The sequence below is a fragment of the Dipodomys merriami genome, unplaced genomic scaffold (assembly GCF_024711535.1).
Source record: "Dipodomys merriami isolate MVZ:Mamm:240054 unplaced genomic scaffold, mDipMer1.0.p SCAF_273, whole genome shotgun sequence".
NCBI lineage: Eukaryota > Metazoa > Chordata > Mammalia > Rodentia > Heteromyidae > Dipodomys > Dipodomys merriami.
Window position 1 is genome coordinate 909,781 of NW_027204193.1, and position 18,041 is coordinate 927,821.

The 18,041-nt window shown below is 49.0% G+C and overlaps 1 protein-coding gene across 1 annotated transcript in view; it reads left to right on the forward strand.

Annotated features, from left to right (window-relative positions):
* Positions 1-18,041, forward strand: part of LOC138837662 (ceruloplasmin-like) — a 31,782-nt gene that overhangs the window by 4,637 nt on the left and 9,104 nt on the right. Inside the window, exons 3-18 of the mRNA XM_070036618.1 lie at positions 399-611; positions 1,320-1,493; positions 2,797-3,051; positions 4,069-4,237; positions 5,517-5,656; positions 6,829-6,981; positions 7,995-8,209; positions 9,125-9,275; positions 10,581-10,793; positions 11,130-11,337; positions 12,605-12,744; positions 13,735-13,863; positions 14,439-14,545; positions 15,765-15,981; positions 16,335-16,474; positions 17,406-17,568. Coding sequence (XP_069892719.1) covers positions 399-611; positions 1,320-1,493; positions 2,797-3,051; positions 4,069-4,237; positions 5,517-5,656; positions 6,829-6,981; positions 7,995-8,209; positions 9,125-9,275; positions 10,581-10,793; positions 11,130-11,337; positions 12,605-12,744; positions 13,735-13,863; positions 14,439-14,545; positions 15,765-15,981; positions 16,335-16,474; positions 17,406-17,568 — 2,787 coding nt within the window. The remainder of the gene's footprint in view (positions 1-398; positions 612-1,319; positions 1,494-2,796; positions 3,052-4,068; positions 4,238-5,516; positions 5,657-6,828; positions 6,982-7,994; positions 8,210-9,124; positions 9,276-10,580; positions 10,794-11,129; positions 11,338-12,604; positions 12,745-13,734; positions 13,864-14,438; positions 14,546-15,764; positions 15,982-16,334; positions 16,475-17,405; positions 17,569-18,041) is intronic.

Sequence of the window (18,041 nt, forward strand, 5' to 3'; positions counted from 1 at the left end):
GGGGAGTGGCTTCAAGAGTAAGCATGGAATTCATTTATATTTCACATATACTAGTCTGAAGCTCAGTTCATTTTTTTTTTTTTTGGTCGGTTGTGGGGCTTGAACTCTGGGCCTGGGCACTGTCCCTCAGCTCTTCAGCTCAAGGCAAGCGCTCTACCGCTTCAGCCACAGCGCCACTTCTGGCTTTTTCTGCTTCTGTGGTGCTGAGGAATCGAACCCAGGGCCTCATGCATGCAAGGCAAGCGCTCTACCACTGAGCCACCTTCCCAGCCCTCGCCATTATCTTTCTACTTCTCTGTGCCACCCCAAGGAGCACCATCGAGGGGGTGAGGACGATCTATTATTGCCTCTGTTTGGTTCAGACACAATCAGTAACTCTGCTGTGTGTTGCTTTCCAGGGGCCATTTACCCCGACAACACCACCGGGACCTTACAGGCAGATGACAGAGTGCGCCCAGGAGGGCAATACACCTACGTGCTGCACACCAACAAGGAACAGAGCCCCGGGGAGGGGGATGGGGACTGTGTGACCAGGATCTACCACTCCCACATCGACGCCCCGAGAGACATCGCCTCAGGACTCATTGGGCCGCTGATACTCTGTAAAACAGGCAAGTCCACCTGCCACAGCCCTCCTGCCGTGTTCCCACTATACAGCACAACGTTGGGCGGTTTGATTTTAAATACGTTCTGTGTGTATGAGTCTGGGAGAAAGGAAGGGAAGAGCAGGCTGGCCTCCCAGCCCAAGCTGTGCCCGGACCCGCCGTGGTAGGGGACCCCCCATGAAGCTAAGATGCAAAGAATCAACTCTTTGGGGATAGGTTTTCAGGATCTAACTTCCCACAGCGGTGCCTCATGAAGACTAATGGCGTCGCCCCAGGCGATGTCTCTCTTGGTTCTCTGGGGTGGTAGGGCTGTAGTGACCTATATTATGTGGGTGGAAATGCCACCTTATTTACTTACAACATTATCAAAAAGGCAATGTATGCAGCTCAAGAGCTAGAAATATCCTGCTTACCTGAGCGACGATGACGAAGCTCAGAAGCCTCAGTGTCTCAGCTATTCAGCGTCGTGTACTCACCTTTGGATTTCCATTTGTTCAGAAGCCTTCGTAGTGGTGTGGACAATGGCTATGTGAATGTCTGTCTGTCTCCCAAGCATGAGATATTGATCATGAAATCCCTCAGGTGACTGGTCCTGATTTGTGGCTGATTGAGAAAATAAATGCCATTTGAAAAATGAAAAATAAAACCCTTGAAAACATAGTAACAATGAATAATAATAATTTAATGTGCTAAAACTAGAAATGTTCACCTCAGGTTCTCTTCATAAGGAAAAGGAAAAAAACATTGACCAAGAATTTGTGGTCATGTTTTCGGTGGTGGACGAGAATCTCAGCTGGTACCTAGAGGACAACATTAAAACCTACTGCTCAGAACCAGAGAAAGTGGACACGGACAGCGAGGAATTCCAGGAGAGCAACAGGATGTATTGTAAGACTGCAGAAGACATGTTAACGCCAGATTTTCCTGAGTCAATTAATGTTTCTTTCCTTGCATGAATTAGTACTGTGTTTCTAGACTGGGACTGATAACAGGGCATCCAGGGCCTCACCGTCCTTCCCTGAATTTCTTCTTTTCCTCCTTTGTATCTCTTTGAGTTTTATTTCCCAATATTAAACTTTTTTTTTGGTCGGTCATGGGGGCCTGAACTCTGGGCCTGGGCGCTGTCCTTCAGCTCTTCAGCTCAAGGCTAGCGCTCTACCACTTGAGCCACAGCACCACTTCCAGCTTTTTCTGCTTATGTGGTACTGAGGAATCAAACCCAGGGCCTCGTGCATGCAAGGCAGGCACTCTACCACTAAGCCACCTTCCCAGCCCTTGTTATTTTTTTTTATTTTTTTGTCGGTCGTGGGGCTTGAACTCTGGGCCTGGGCGCTGTCCCTCAGCTCTTCAGCTCAAGGCGAGCGCTCTACCACTTGAGCTACAGCGCCACTTCTGGTTTTCTGGTGGTTTATTGGAGATAGGAGTCTCACGGTTTCTCCTGCCCGGGCTGGCTTTGAACCGCGATCCTCAGATCTCAGCCTCCTGAGTAGCTAGGATTACAGGTGTGAGCCACCAGCGCCCGGCTTGTTATTTTTTTAATTGAAATTCACAAGAAGAAATCAGGAAAGAGATTTAAATTACCCATATTATCTCTACCAACATGATTAATGATTACTAAATCATCTCCAATATTTTTGCTGTGTGTTTTGCATGTATAGGTACATACTTGTACTTATACACACACACAGTGTATGATTTTTTTGTTGTTGTTGTTGGTCATGGGACTTGAACTCTGGTCCTGGGTGCTGTCCCTGAACTCTTTTGCTCAAGGTGAGTACTCTACCACTTGAACCACAATGCCACTTCCAGTTTTCTGGTGGTTAATTAGAGATAAGAGTCTCACAGACTTTCCTACCCAGGCTGGCTTTGAATGGCGATCTTCAGATCTCAGCCTCCTGAGTAGCTAGGATGACAGGCGTGAGCAGTGTGTATGATTTATAACAAAAAGAGCTCGTATTTTTCAGCCCCAGTGATGTGCTCAGCTGCTAATATGGTGCTGATAACAGTTCTCAGCCTGAATTCAGTTCCAGAATAAGAGTTCTATAATGGACTGGCAATGTCCGGCATGGGTATGGAAGGGGTGGGCTGGAGGATGCCCATTCTAAACTGAGTCCATCCCTGCAGGAGTCTCCACCTCTCTCCCAGGCACCCAAGCTGTCTGTCCGTCACAAGCTCTGTTCTTGACTTACAGCTGTGAATGGACACACTTTTGGAAGCCTTCCCGGCCTTTCGATGTGCGCTGAAGACAGGGTGAAATGGTATCTTTTCGGTATGGGCAACGAAGTAGACGTGCATGCGGCTTTCTTTCATGGGCACGCACTGACTAACAAGAACTACCGTACAGATACAATCAATCTCTTTCCTGCCACCTTGGTCGAGGCCTTTATGGTGGCCCGGAACCCTGGAACATGGCTGCTGAGCTGCCAGAATCTGAACCACCTGAAAGGTAGGCTGTCTTTATCCACCGGAAGGAGGGTTCTGTCTCAGCAGCCGCTGAAGGGGCTGGGGAGGACAGTAGAAATCAGAATCTAAAAGCTGAGTATCTCTGAGATACTCAGGCTGATCATAAAGAGACCTGGAAAAAATGGGATTAATTTCTGGAAAAGAATCATTAATCCTGCCTGGAAAGTGTAGTTTTGTGAAACAGAGATTGTACAATCTACAGCTGATCTCTTGTGTTGAAGTTAGTAAGCTATCGTTTTACTTGCTGGCTTTTTTCTGTGTGTCTTTCCCATTCTTGGCCTTGATAAATCTTTCCTCTGTCTCCTGGATAATGTTGTCAAGAATGCATTCCCAGCCGGGCGCCGGTGGCTCACGCCTGTAATCCTAGCTACTCAGGAGGCTGAGATCTGAGAATCACGGTTCAAAGCCAGCCCGGGCAGGAAAGACCGTGAGACTCCTATCTCCAATAAACCACTAGAAAACCGGAAGTGGCGCTGTAGCTCAAGTGGTAGAGCGCTCGCCTTGAGCTGAAGAGCTGAGGGACAGCGCCCAAGCCCAGAGTTCAAGCCCCATGACCGACAAAAAAAAAAAAAAAAAAAAAGAATGCATTCCCTATTTTCAATAAACGTTTTTGTGACACTGACGTCCTGAGGAGATGGGGGGTGTGGGGTGTGACCTGCATCGCTTGTGGGCCTGGAACGGCACTTTGTGTCATCCACGCTCCTTCTCCTCTTCCTCCCTTCGCCCCACCCCGCAAGCTATGCGCCAGGCCCTCTTCTTCAATTATCTATAAACTGTCCTTTTTCATCAAACCCCCGGTGAATCTACAGGTGTTCTTAGAAACTTGGCATGTCCATCAATTCACCCAGTTCATTGCACTGGCTGCACTTTCTACCTGCTCGCCAGCTCAGTTGACAGTCATTGAAGAGAGAACCTGGTTTTGGCTCCTTTAGTCCTGGCCTCCCTGTAATCTCTGCCTCCCCTGCCCTTCCTTTAATCCCGGCCTCCTGTGTTCTTTCAGCTGGCTTGCAGGCCTTTTTCCAGGTCCAGGACTGCCGCAGGCCCTCCACGGAGGACAAGCTGCAGGGGAAGGTTAGGCACTACTATATTGCTGCGGAGGAACTCGTCTGGAGCTACGCGCCCTCTGGAGTAGACACTTTCACCAAGGAGAACTTAACATCCCCTGAAAGGTAACTTCTACCTCTTGACTCTTACGATGGATGCCGATGTGCAAATGCTGGTTCAATTCCACGCTTTCAATTACTTTGCATCTCTGCTCAGAAGCAGAGTGACTGGCTAGAAGGGCAAGGCTATGTTGAATTTCTGGAGGAACTATCGTACTCTTTTCTACAATGATTATACCATTTTACAGGTCTACCATCAACGTTCAACCACATCCTCACTGCCATGAAGTGGTATCTTTTGATGATTTTTATGCCAGGCCCTCCTGGACTTTGATCTTCCTATTTATACTTCCCATGTAGCTGGCACACACCATCGTGCCCAACTTCTCTACTGGATGAAGCAGAGACTTTTTCCCCTAGCTGACTTTGAACCACAGCCCCTCTGATCTCTGCTTCCTGTATAGATACCATTATGGGTGTGACCTCAGCACTTTTTGATGTTTTGATTTTTTTCTTTTCCGTTATTCCTGATGAGCATCTTTCTGTGGTCTTGGTTTTTTTTGAGAAATGTGTGTCCTTTGCCCACTTCTGAATGGCAGTATTTGTTCTTGTGGCTGTTGATCTGTAGGAGGTTCTTTATATAGTCTCAAAATGAATCCCTTACTGAACAATCACAAGTGCTTCCTCTCATTCTGTATGTTAACTTTCACACGCTTGTCAGTACACACGGATGCACACTAGGTGTGTGTGCATGCAAGTGTATGCGCGGGCCCTCTATACCCTCAGGCCATTTGTTAGCTACCTTTCCTGCTGCACTTTCCACAAGGCAAAGTGATCTTTGTAGAATGCCAATGAGGTAGTGCGATTCTCTCCCACACACAGTTCCTCTGTCTGTCACCTATCAAAAATCCTCTACTTGGCAAGCTAAGAACGGAAAGGCTTTGTGCAAGCCAGACACTGTGGTGAGGTTTAACTTTTTAATTTGTGAACAGTTCTGTTGGGTTGCACTGAGTTGTAGCTAATGAAGGTCGGGCGCTCCTAGACAAGAACATTTCCCAGCTGGATGGAGAGGTTCTGCTGTAGAGCCCCGTATTGCTGGGGGGCTGATGTGGACTCTTGGAGTTCTTCACTCCACCTGAAAAGTGAAGCTCCTGAGGTCTCTACTTCCTCTCCACCTTCCCTCCATGAGTGGCCTAGAGCTGCTGGCAGCTGGCAGAGAATGAGTGGAGGGTGACTGCTGTAGATCCTGAGGGATGACGCTCACGACATGCTAGCCAGGGGTTCAGGGTGCACGCCTGCTTCCCGTCACCCCAACACCAGCCTCAAACCCTTCTTCCTTTGGCAGTGATGCAGGTGTGTTCTTTGAGCAAGGTCCCACAAGAATTGGCGGCTCTTACAAAAAGCTAGTTTACCGTGAGTACTCGGACGCCTCCTTCGCGACTCGAAAGGTGAGAGGACCTGAAGAGGAGCACCTGGGCATCCTGGGTGAGTCCTGCGGAGCGCAGAGCTAGAACTCTCTCCCAAGCTCGGAGACGACAGTGACGCCAGGCCTGCCGCCTGGTTTCTACGAAGAAACCAGAGGTGTTAGGCCCCTGTTTGAACTCCCAGGGTTCCATCTGTTCCTGTATGCAGAAGAAAGAGATGGGCAGAGAAAGACATGCACATACACATGTATGTTTTACTCTGGCCCAGGCGGCTGTGGGAGGCGATGTCAGCACACATGCCAGCAACCTATCCTGACTTCCCACAGGGGTTGCAAAGTGACCGCAGAGGGAGTGACCTGGAGCACAGGAATGCTGGATTTCCCCGTGCTTTTAATCAGTTGGTGGCCCTGTGAGGAGCCGATGCGGTTCAGAAAACGCAGCTCAAGGGCCTGCCACACAGGCAGATAGACCATCTGCCCTCAGCAAAAGGCTACAGTGGGCCACTCTCCAAATCAAGTTATCAGTGGCAAATCCTCAGCGGCAAAAGCCACACTGATTTCATTTTTTTTTTCCTTAAAGAAGGAAGGGGAATGGTATATTGGTTAGCTACCAGGGAAGGAGGAGGTGGCTCCTAATGGCACAGGCCGGACGCGCTAGCGGTGACTTTTTATCTGGATCCACTAGCCGTGGCCGCGGAAAGGCCGCTCACCTCCTGTGCCGCTGCAGTGAGGGCTAACGGCATTCTTCAGGCACAGACGGGGGGGCTGTCACCGTGTGCACTGCACCAAGTACAACATCCATTCCCTAATTGGTAATGACTTTCATTTTGGTGATGGAAAGTCCCACCCGCTGATAGCCTCGCTGCCAACAGGATGGAACGCACTGCTTTGGGTGGATGTGGTTTCCGCACCTGACTCTAGTGGTAAAGGTCACACCCTCTGCCAGGACAAGGCTGGGGTGGAGGGAGCACTCCAGGCAGTATGGGTTTAGTAACTGACTTTGTCAAAAAAAAGAGAGAGGTGACCCATTAACTTCAAGGTGGGCAGAGGTGCTCCGCTCTTCCCAAGCTTGCTGTGTCCCATGGCTAATGGACTTTAAAAAACAAAAGCCAAGCTTTCCGATTTGGCACCAATGACCCCCAGTGACGCGTGCCAGAGGACCAGCCCAAGAAAACCACAGCCTTCCACACGCGCTCCACCGGAGGAAAGGTGACGACTCTCCCTTTGTCCCCAGGTCCCCTCATCTGGGCTGAGGTAGGTGACACCATCAAAGTCACCTTCTGTAACAAAAGCCCACACCCCCTCAGCATTGAGCCAACGGGGGTGAGATTCAGCAAGGACAACGAGGGCACGTACTACGCCCCCCACAGCGCCCTCTGGAAGGGAGGTGAGTGCAGACCTCCAGACCCACCCATGGGTATCAATATGGAGCCCCCCTTTACCCAGCTGCTGGCTGCATGCAGCACCCCGCACGTCAGCCTCTGCGGTCCTCACGAATCGGAATTCTGTCTTGCTTTAACCGATAATTATCCACAACACAGGTAGCAACTTAGTTGGATGGTGTCCATTACATTTCTGAAACACTAGTTGGGTGAGGAGATTTGCAAAGAGTTCTTGTAACAACATTAGATGCTCACATCAGAATATTTAAATAAAAACATTTATGAATGTGTGTAGATCTACACATACACACATATACAGAATGGTACGGCCAAAGATACCAATGATCCAACCACGATTGTATCTTACATAATTCTTCCACTTGCATCTGTGTGTATATGTTTTAAATATATTTGAGATCTAGTGATAGTAAGTGGCTAGTCTGTTCTCTTAGCACTGGGAACACTTGTAATGTTAAGGATACAAAGGATTCCTTCGTGTACAGATGGAGCTAAGCATTTCTATTTGTCAAGGGTGACCAATGAAGATCAGCAGTTCAGCCACCAATCACAGGTGGCTCAACCTTTCTGGTCGCACTTCCTTGGATAAACTTGGGAAATTTGATGGGGATCATAGGCAAGTCCCTTTCAGTCCTACGATTATTTTGTTTGGTTTTGGGTCAAGACAAAAATACCTTGATTACCCCTACTGCCAGGCATTGGCTTAGTTGGTGGAAAGATAAGGACAAAGCTCACCTTTAAGAAGGTAGAGTTGCTGGGGACAGAGGTACAGACTATACAACTGGGAAGATGGTAGGGGGGGGGTTCCTGGGAGATGTGGGGGCACAAACCAAGCCCAGGAAGAAGTTACAGGAAGCTGCCCTACACCCAGCCTTCCTCTGACACAGGGGTATGGCACAAGTCCATCCCTGGGGGAAATAAGGCATTCGCAAGTGGGTTGTCCTGTACTTTGTCACTCACACGACCATGCTCACACCCTCCCATGTGACCTTCCTCTCAGGTGGGCCCCCTCACCCTGCCTCTCATGTGGCACCCAAAGAAACCTTTACCTATGAGTGGACCGTGCCTGAAGACGTAGGACCCACTCATGCAGATCCTGTGTGCCTGGCAAAGATGTATTACTCCGCCGTAGATCCCACCAGAGATATATTTACCGGGCTGATTGGGCCAATGAAAATATGCAAGAAAGGAAGCTTACTTGAAAATGGGAGACAGGCAAGTCCAATGAGGAGATCTCCTTTTGTCAGTTCTAACGTTCCTTCCATGTGAATATCTTTTCAAGATTAAATCTCTTCCTCTGGATTCTGGCACTTTCTTCAGATCACACTCACGGTGGATTCCATTCTCTCCCGGAGCTGACCTCAGGTGGATGCCTCCGTGGGACCATTCACATTGATAGCCATCTTTTATCTGAATAAATGATCTGAAGGGGAAGACAAGATATGTGTGTTCACACACACACACACACAATGCTGGTACTGGGGCTTGAACTCAGGGCCTAGAAACTCTTAGCTTTTCCTCCCAAGGCTGGTGCGTTACCACTTAAGCCACATCTCTAACTTTTCACTAGTTAATTGGAGTTAAGAGTCTCATTGACTTTCTTCCAGCCAGGGCTGGCTTCAAACTTCAATCCTCAGATCTCAGCCTCCTGAGTAGGTAGGATCCTCAGATTAAGCCACCAGTGCCCAGCTTGACTAGCAACGCTTGCAAATGCTTTCTCTCCTTTGCAGTTCATTTGCTTAGATTCCTGACTGAATGGGCTTTCTGACTGGCTCATTCCCTTCACAGCTGGGACAGCAAGAGGGAGTAGGGATACTTGTCCATATCTGGACAACGTGTGAATCCCTGATCTAATTCATTGTTCAAGTTCATTGCCAGCTACTTCTTCACCTCAATCTGTCCTTGTTTTATCTGGCAAGAGCTCTCAAGAGTTTTCTGGGACGTGGGTGGCATCTTTCCTGACCACTTGGGTGGTCAAATGGAATGTTCCATAGGCCTTGTTGACAAAGCAAAGGGGGAAACTTCTCCTTTCCTCCTTCCTCTAGCTTGTTTGAACATGTGGAGAATTCTATGCAAGGAAGCCTCTGAATTTTCCTCTCTTTACCTCTTTGTTGTTCTCTCAATTTATAGAAAGATGTTGACAAGGAGTTCTACTTGTTTCCCACTGTATTTGATGAGAATGAGAGTTTACTCTTGGATGACAACATTAAGATGTTTACAACCACACCTGATCTGGTGAATAAGGAAGACGAAGACTTTCAGGAATCCAACAAGATGCACTGTGAGTACCAGTTTTGTTGTCGGTTTATTCTCAGTAGCTGATATGTCAATCACTCCAATGCGTCAATCACTTCCAATTCAGAGTAGATGCTGTGCAAGCTGTGTCCATTGCACAAACAGTACAAGTGTGGTCTCTGGACCATCAGGGTGGGCACCGACTGGTAGGTCCTGAGAATTATTCATTCTGGACCCTGCTCCCCCGCTGAATCAGAAGCTGCGTGGCCAGGTCCCACATACCTGTTGTTAAGGCTGCGGCACAGGAGAATGCCAGGCTGGAGGCTTTGCTCCCTGCGGCTTGGAGACAGTGGGCTCGTTTCACTGTTCGAAGCACAGAAAGCTGTAGTTCTCATGCTTGGCCACACTTCTCAGTCACCTGGGCAGTTTCAAAAGCTACAAAGCTCGGCGCAGCCCCAGCTCTTTAGTTCAAGCCATGCATTGGATTTGTTTTTCCTCCCAGGGTCATTCTAGAATGCAGTCAGGGACTAGAGACCAAAGTCACGGACCACTAACGGATAGGAGTACAATTTACTGTAGGTAGTAGAAAATGTAAGCTGGGCACTGGTGACTCATGTCTGTAATCTCAGCTACTTGAAAGGCTGAGAGCAGGAGATGATGGTTCAAGACCAGCCTAGGTAGTTACAACCTGTAAAATTAACCAGCAAAAACAGGGCTAGAGGCATGAGCATCAGCCTACAAATGTGAGGCCCTGAGTTGAAACTTCAGTCCTGTCACAGGGAAAAAAAAATGTTAGAAACTATTGTTGCTTTGTGGGTTTAAGTTAGGCTTGGTTCTGACCCTATCACCTACCATTTCTAAAATACTTCTTTTGCTTCTACACTTTTGCATTCTGAATGCATCAAAAATACTACCTGCTAGAAATAGCAGTGAGAGAAAATTTCCTGCACAAACTCTTCTGCTACTCTAGACAAGTCAGAATCCCCAATCTAGAGCAGCCCCGGCTTCCCCAGTGCCGGCTCTGCAGGGCGGGAGGGCTGCCCACAGCCCAGAGCCCAGAGTAGCCACCAATGGGGATGGGGACGCATCAGCTGGCATCTGTCCCCGGGGAAAGAGACGCCCCAGGGGAGCAGGACACAGCACAGAAATCCAAGAACCATGTGGTCAGCTGCAGTCCCCAATGGTCAACAGTGTTCTGGATGGCATGTGTGGGCACGCTCACTGCTGTGGGCACACAGCGTGTGGCAAGCTTACACGTGTCTTTAGAAGGAGTGACCCAGGTTGATGCCGGGAAGGGGTCTGTCGTGCGGAAAGGACACGGAATAGAGCAGTCTGAAAACATCTGTTTCAGCCATGAATGGATTCATGTACGGGAACCAGCCTGGTCTGAACATGTGCCAGGGAGATTCGGTGGTGTGGTACTTGTTCAGTGCCGGGAGCGAGGTCGATGTCCACGGCATTTACTTCTCAGGACACACCTTCCTGTCAAAGGGGGAACGGCGCGACGCCGCGAACCTCTTCCCTCACGCCAGCCTCACGCTGCTCATGCAGCCCGACACCACAGGTTCGTTCCTCTGCCCCTCAACGTGAGCAGTGTGGGCCCCGGGCAGAGCCAGCTGGGCGTTTGATAAGCTGTTCCTTTCTGTGGGTGGGGAACGGGCCTCTGCAATGGAAGTACATACATCTGGGTCCACTTCCTCTGCCTAACTGCAAGCGCAAAGGTCCTGCTTCAGGGACGCACAGAGGCTGGGTGACCAGACCTGTTCTCAGGACAGCAAAGGCAGGGCTGGTGTGCGGCAGGCAGGAGGCAGGTGACCAGAGGGTGCATGATAAGGCTCTGGCTCTGACTCTGATCAGGGGCTCTCATGTCTGTTCCGCGCCCCCCCCCCCCCCCCCGCAGGGACCTTTGATGTCCTGTGCCTCACGACGGATCACTACACAGGAGGCATGAAGCAGAAGTACACGGTGAACCAGTGCAAGCGGCAGTCTGAGGGCTCCCCGGTGTACCAGGGCAAGAGGACCTACCACGTCGCGGCTGTGGAGGTCGAGTGGGATTACTCCCCGCACAGGGAGTGGGAGAAGGAGCTGCACCGCTTACAAGAGCAAAAGTAACTCCCGCACCCAGCAGCACCTCATGTCCTCCTGCGCCGCAGCGTTAGGACCCCAGCCACAGTCACGGCCCAGGACCTCTGCTCCTCCTGACCACCTCACCCACGCTCCTCCTCTGCTCTGGGTCGTGACTCCTTCCTTTGGGGGAACCCTCCTGCCACTGGTTACAAACCTGGCCAAGATTCTGCCCAAAGTTATGGCTGAAACACTGCTTTCCGCACCAGCTACTGGCGGGCGATTTTTCCTCTGTAAATTCATCCTTTTTGTCTAATTGTCGTTTCCCATGCCCAAAGCTAGTGTGCATATTTTGTGACATTGTTTTAAAGCCTTGATGGCACGACAGCAGTTCTTTCCTCTAAGAGACTATAGCACCAAAGACCTTTTGTAGTGGCGCACTGCAGAAAGCTCTTTTGAAAGTAGCTTGTGTGTGATTCAGTGCAGGAAAGGGGGCCCAGGCACTCGGAGGACATCCAGGGGGTAGAGCAGCGGCAGCCGGCGCCCGGCTGGTGGTCTGACCATGGGGCTGAGCATGGTTTGAGCTGTAAAGGAAGAACAGGTTATTATAATGACTGGGGTTTGAGAATGGAAAAGGGAATGGAAAGTATCACCTCAGTTCCTACTGGCCAGAAGCTCTGCTGTGACCAGAGGGCTCTGGAGCGCTAACGTTTTAAACCCTAAGGACACGGTCGAGAGGTCCTGTCCAACAGCTCATCTGAGGGGGAGAGGAACCCGGGCTCCAGTGGGTGCTGGTAGCTCGCGCCTGCCACTCTAGCTACTGGAGAGGCCAAGGATGGTGGGACTTGGGTTGAGGCCAGCGTGGGCAGAGGAGTTCCCAAGACGCCTTCTCGACCCACAGCGTGGCCCAGTGCCAGGATCTCAGCATCCCAGTTACAGCAAGACCCAGTGCGTGTGAGGACAGAGAGCGAGCTCCTATCTCAAAAATCACCAGGGCAAAAAAGGGCTAGAGGGGTGCCTGACTCAAACCACAGGGACACTAAAATAACCAACAGAAGCCCTGGGGCTCCAGCAGGAGGTGGTCAGCTGGATGTCAGGGCCAGGGCCCAGGACTCCCCTGGGACAGCTAAGTGGGCTTTTTGCTACACCAGTCCCATTTTAAAACTCATTAAAAAAAATGGAATGGGAAATGATTAAAAACTACCATAATCGCTTCAAACAAAACCGTAACTATTTAAAAATTTTTGTAACTTGAAACTGAAGTCTTTTGTGTCATCACAAAGCTAACCTGAATTGTTTCTCTTTTTCAAGTGTCTCAAATGCATTTTTAGATAAGGAAGAGTTTTACATAGGCTCAAAGTACAAGAAAGTTGTCTATCGGCAATATACCGACAGCTCATTCAAAGTTCCGGTGGAGAGGAAAGCAGAGGAGGAGCACCTGGGGATTCTGGGTAGGTGGCGTCCTTCCCTCCATTAGTTGTATCATGAGGGACAGTTTTCCACACTGATACATTTCACTTTCTTGTCTTTATTACTCATGAAAATACAAAAAAAAACCCAGTGACTTGATTAAAAACGAGAAGCCTAAAAACTAAATATAGATAATAAAACACCACTTGTTTCTGTTAGAGATAATGTATTATTTCATAAACTGAAGAAAGTATTTGTATTTGGTGTTCATCCAACTGAGGTTTTAGTGAGGAACCTATTATCCCATCTATCAAAATGAAAACAAGGACGAAACAAAAAGCACACAGACATTACTGCCGAAGTGAGACTGTGTGACCCCGACACCACCCAGCACATGGGTGAGGACGTGGGACCACACACGAGCCTAGAGCACGCTCCCTTCAGGCTTCCAGGAGCCACTCCAAGACGCAACGTGAACTTGACCAAAGCTGGCCTTGGGAATTTTCCTGGAACCAAGGTCCTGGGGACACCATTCCTGAGCCTCTATGACTCTGGTTGCCAGAGTTCCCCGGAGTCTGGGTTATCCTCAGCCCTTTCAGTGAGGCATTCCGGGGAAGGTAACAGAAATTCATCAGACAGCAGGCCAGCTAAGACTGGCTAGTAGGTGGACCCCGTAGGGCAGGCCCTCATACAGTCCTGCAAGTCCAAACCCAGGAACAAGAGTGCCTGCTGTAAGCAGTTCACTGTGAGCAGACCAGGGCCCGGTGGGGAGACCGGCCCAAACTCCCTAGAGTGTGGACAAGAAATACTCCATGGTCCACCTTCACAGCCAGCCACATCTGGAGTTTGATCTCATGCCCTTTCCTTCCTGGCCCTAGGATAAATCCAAGACTCTATCAGTCAGCAAAGAACCACAGCGATAACAAGATGACTCTAGCCATCTAGCTCTCAAAGCTGCCTCATCTTTGTTTTCATTAGCACATTAGATGGTTCAATCTGACAGGTCAACAAGTCACTTTCTTTCTTATCAGGTCCACAACTTCATGCAAATATTGGAGACACAGTGAAAATTATCTTTAAGAACATGGCGACAAGGCCCTACTCCATACATGCCCATGGGGTGAAGACACAGAGATCGACTGTGGTTCCAACACAACCAGGTACTCCCAGTGGGGCGGTGGTGGTGGCGGGTGCAGCTCTCAGCGTTTCTAGTCACATCACTGGGTGCTGGTGGAGCCCTACAATGTAGGGGATGAGGCAACTGTCCAAGTACAGGGGTGGGAGGGACCTGCATGGGGGGGGGTGACAGGATGGGACACACTGGAGGGAGGGCTCACAGAGAGGGAGCAGGGAGGAGGGAGGAGGGAGGGAAGGTAGTGGAGAGGCTGACATAACCAGGGAGACGCCATGGGAATTTGAAAGACAAAATGTACACTAATAAAAATATACTTAGAATTAAGGTAAGTCTGGTTTGGGAAGTTTTCTTCCCATTGTGGTGTTATAATGGCCACTTCCTGGCTTGGTAGAAGTGCATGGCAGCCAGTTGTCTTGACACAACACATACCACACACAACAAAGAAATCAAGGGAAGAACTCTCGGTATTATTAGTGTCAAGAAAGGATTACCCTGACACTTCTAGTTTCTGGGTCGCCAAGGCCCCAGTTCTCTCAGATGACAGAGCTCAAAGGTCACTGATCCAGATAAAAGCAGGTAATTACCCCTTGCTGGATTTAGGGGAAGTTCAAACGTATGTGTGGGAAGTCCCAGAGAGAGCTGGCGGTGGACCGGAGGACGCGGCCTGCATACCATGGGCTTACTATTCCACTGTGGACAGAGTTAAGGTAACTTCAAACCACTTGTTCTGTGACAATTTCCAAGGCAGATGAGGCTAGTTTTCCTGTCAAAATTCCAAGACAACCTTATTGGCTACTCAGTTTTACTTCCTTGGGCTGTTGCTTTTAAAGATATAGTTATGCCTACTGATAACATTTTTTCCATTTTTAGACGAAAACACATTAAACTCAAAGAACTGAGGTGTATGGCTTCAGAACTGAAGGCATCACGTGATAAACTATCTCAAAGCCCCAACCCCTCAACCACACCCACAAGATCCAAAGGCTTGCCCAGATTGTTCCACGGGAACATCTCATCCAAATCTCTCTCCTGAGCACCTATCCTCCAAACTCCTATAGGAGCAGTCTCCACAGGCAGCTCGGCAGCTCCAACACAGGCCACGTGGACTCTGCCTCTACCTGCCTTGTATTTCCTGTTGTGATAAATGGCCCCCGTGCCAAGTCTACTCACTCATTTAAGCAGGAGCTCTGACCTACCAAGCATCTAGCCCACCCTCTCAGCCTTATGCAGGCGATTCCCCGCCTTCCTTCTCTCCATCCCCGTAGCTTTGAGTTCTTGTAGTCTGCCTCACTGTGGCCAGGGCCCCTCTTCTCAGCTCTTCACCTCCAGGCAAATCTGCTGCCATCCTTTCTCCCAATTTTAATGGGAAAAATCTGAAATCCCCTCGTGCGGTACAAAACCTAACGTGCCGCTACTGACCCACATCTACTTCAGCTTCCCGAGCCTTTCTCCTTTGGGCTCATTAGCATTTTGTGTGCTTCCAGTTTAGCTGACAGTTTCCCTTATCTTTTTCATGTTTTCATCCCTTATTGTCTGTTATTGTCCCATTGGACTGAGCTCATAGATGGCAAGACCTTTGCGCCCCTTACCTTTGTTGTTTAGGAATTGAGTTAATGTCCCACTCATGTTCAAGTCCCTGAGCTTTCGGAATAAACAAATCAACACTGTGTATTTGGGTGGGGCATTAGCAAAGTCAGTTCTAGGTCTCTAAATGTCTCTTTCTTTTGCATCACCCATACAACCTACCTCCTGTTCACTATGGGATCAATTTAACGACTTCAAGTACGAAGTTATTCCCCTGGCAAGTCTAGTCCAGTTGTCTGAAGTCCCCACCTCCATGGCAAGGATGGCTGGGACTTCAGAGTCTAGTCCTCTGAAGTCCTGGCCTCCCCAGTGAGGAGAGTGGATGGCTGTGTTGCTTTTCAGGATCTCTACAGTGGATTAATTGGCCCACTGATTGTATGTCGGAAACACAGCACGAACGTGTTCGATCCCACGAGGAAACTGGAGTTTTCGCTTCTGTTTCTGGTGTTTGATGAGAACGAATCGTGGTACTTAGATGACAACATCCAAACATACTCCGATCACCCCGAGAAAGTAAACAAAAATGATGATGGATTCATAGAAAGCAATAAAATGCATGGTAAGAGAAATTGTTCTAAACCAGTCTTCTCCTTTACCAACCCCTTTTTTTGAAAAGGGAATTAGGTTGGGGGCTACTCCTTTGTTTTCATTTAAAAACTACTCACTCAAAGCAGTAGGATTCTGTTCAGAACAAAAGAAAGGGGGGGGGGGTTGTTTAAAATCATTTACCAATTCTTTCCCAGTTCCAAAATCTTACTTTTAGAGTAAATCCAGTCAGGGTTAATGCTTTTGAGAAGCATTTATATAAAGTTCTTTGACAGCAAAAAGATTCTTCATATGTAAAAGTCCTATTTTCTGTGAAACAATCACTGGTTTAAGCTGTCCTGAAAGGTGTTGTGTGCCTTCCCTCAGGCATCAACGGGAGAGTGTTTGGGAACCTGCACGGCCTCACCATGCACGTGGGAGACGCCGTCAGCTGGTACCTCTTGGGTCTGGGCAATGAGGTAGATTTGCACACGGTGCATTTCCACGGCCACAGCTTCCGATACAAGGTAAGGGCCTCCACCGCAGTCTGTCTTGCTCTACTGGAACATGTTTTAATGTACAGGAGATATGTTCCTTGGAGAGACTAATAGAAACAGAGTTTCATGGTAGAGGGCATAATGATTCCAACGGGCCTGTCAGTTTCCCATCTACACTGGGCTCTGCCCTGGACTTGCAGATCACCTTGGGTTCATGCGGCACTTGGCTCCCTCGCTTCTGAGTGAGGACTGTGGAGGGAATTGCTAATTGTCCAGCGATGATGGGTGGCAGGCCAGAGATCAGCACAAGACTGCCATTACCCTGGTCAGACAGTCAAATGTTACCAGTGCTGTCCCCAGACGGCAATCTTTCCAGAGCTCTCTCAGATGCTTCAAACCCTTGGCCCTTTTGGTGATGTTTTTCTTTTTCTGAGTTAGTGTACAAAATGCACAGGATACAAAGAAAGCACTGTCCACAACATCCACTGTACAACAAGCCCACTGCATTTTGTTTCACAAAAACATACCCTCTCCTGGGCAGAGTTTCAGATCCTCCATTTCTGTGTGCAGAAATGAGTGCAGATCCTGTGCCCCACAGAGACATACTGGCTGACACTGGCTTCTCTGGGGCCTCCTTTATTGCTCTGCCCCTGTATTGCTCCCCTTGCCCTCCAGTTGCAGAGACAAGAGACTAGATGAAGGTGAGGCTGGGTGGACATGAACCCCCACCTTAGTTTCCCCACGTAGTTGAAGTCTCTTATGGAGGGAGCCAGAACCCTGTTGAGAAGACCCGTCTGACGAGTTCCCCTGACAGCCTGTGATGACTCACAGTATGGAGGGAAGACTAGGTCATTGTGTTCACACAGAAGGGGCAGGGCTCAAAAAACAAAACAGATGTATTCATTTTTCTAGTCTTGGCTACTGCACCAACATTCCCATAAGCTGTCATTCTGTACTCAAGCACAGGGGCATTTACAGTTCTGATGTCTTCGATGTCTTCCCTGGGACGTATCAGACCCTAGAAATGGTTCCCCAGACACCCGGGACCTGGCTTCTCCACTGTCATGTGACCGATCATATCCACGCTGGGATGGCAACGACCTACACCGTCCTGCCAAGTGAAGGTGAGAATCAGGAGGCAAGCCCGTGAGTAATGCGTCACCCATGTTAAGTGCCTCCCTGATCTGAAGCATTTGTGAACTCTGCCGCCCTAACTTCCGTGCCTCATCACTGCTCATTTCTGAGGGTCTGCCCCCTTCAGTGCAGGGGCATGTGTAAAAGGGTTAAATGGACACAGCAACGTAAAGGTACCTAAAGCTGGAGCATGGGCTAAGTCACATGACACAGCAGTGTTCACTATACCTAAAGTGGGAGTAAGGGAGAAGTCACATCAGACAAACCATGACTTACAGAATTCCCTTCTTAACATAAAACACTGACTTTTTCTAGACGGGAGCTCATATAAAACACAAGTCCAAAACAACCCCAAATAAGCCATATAAATTCAAGTCAATCAAGAAAAGCAAAGTCTTCCTGGGCTTGCAAGAAGAGCAAGCACAACTGTGAATCACCCAGAGAAAACTAAAATGCAAACATC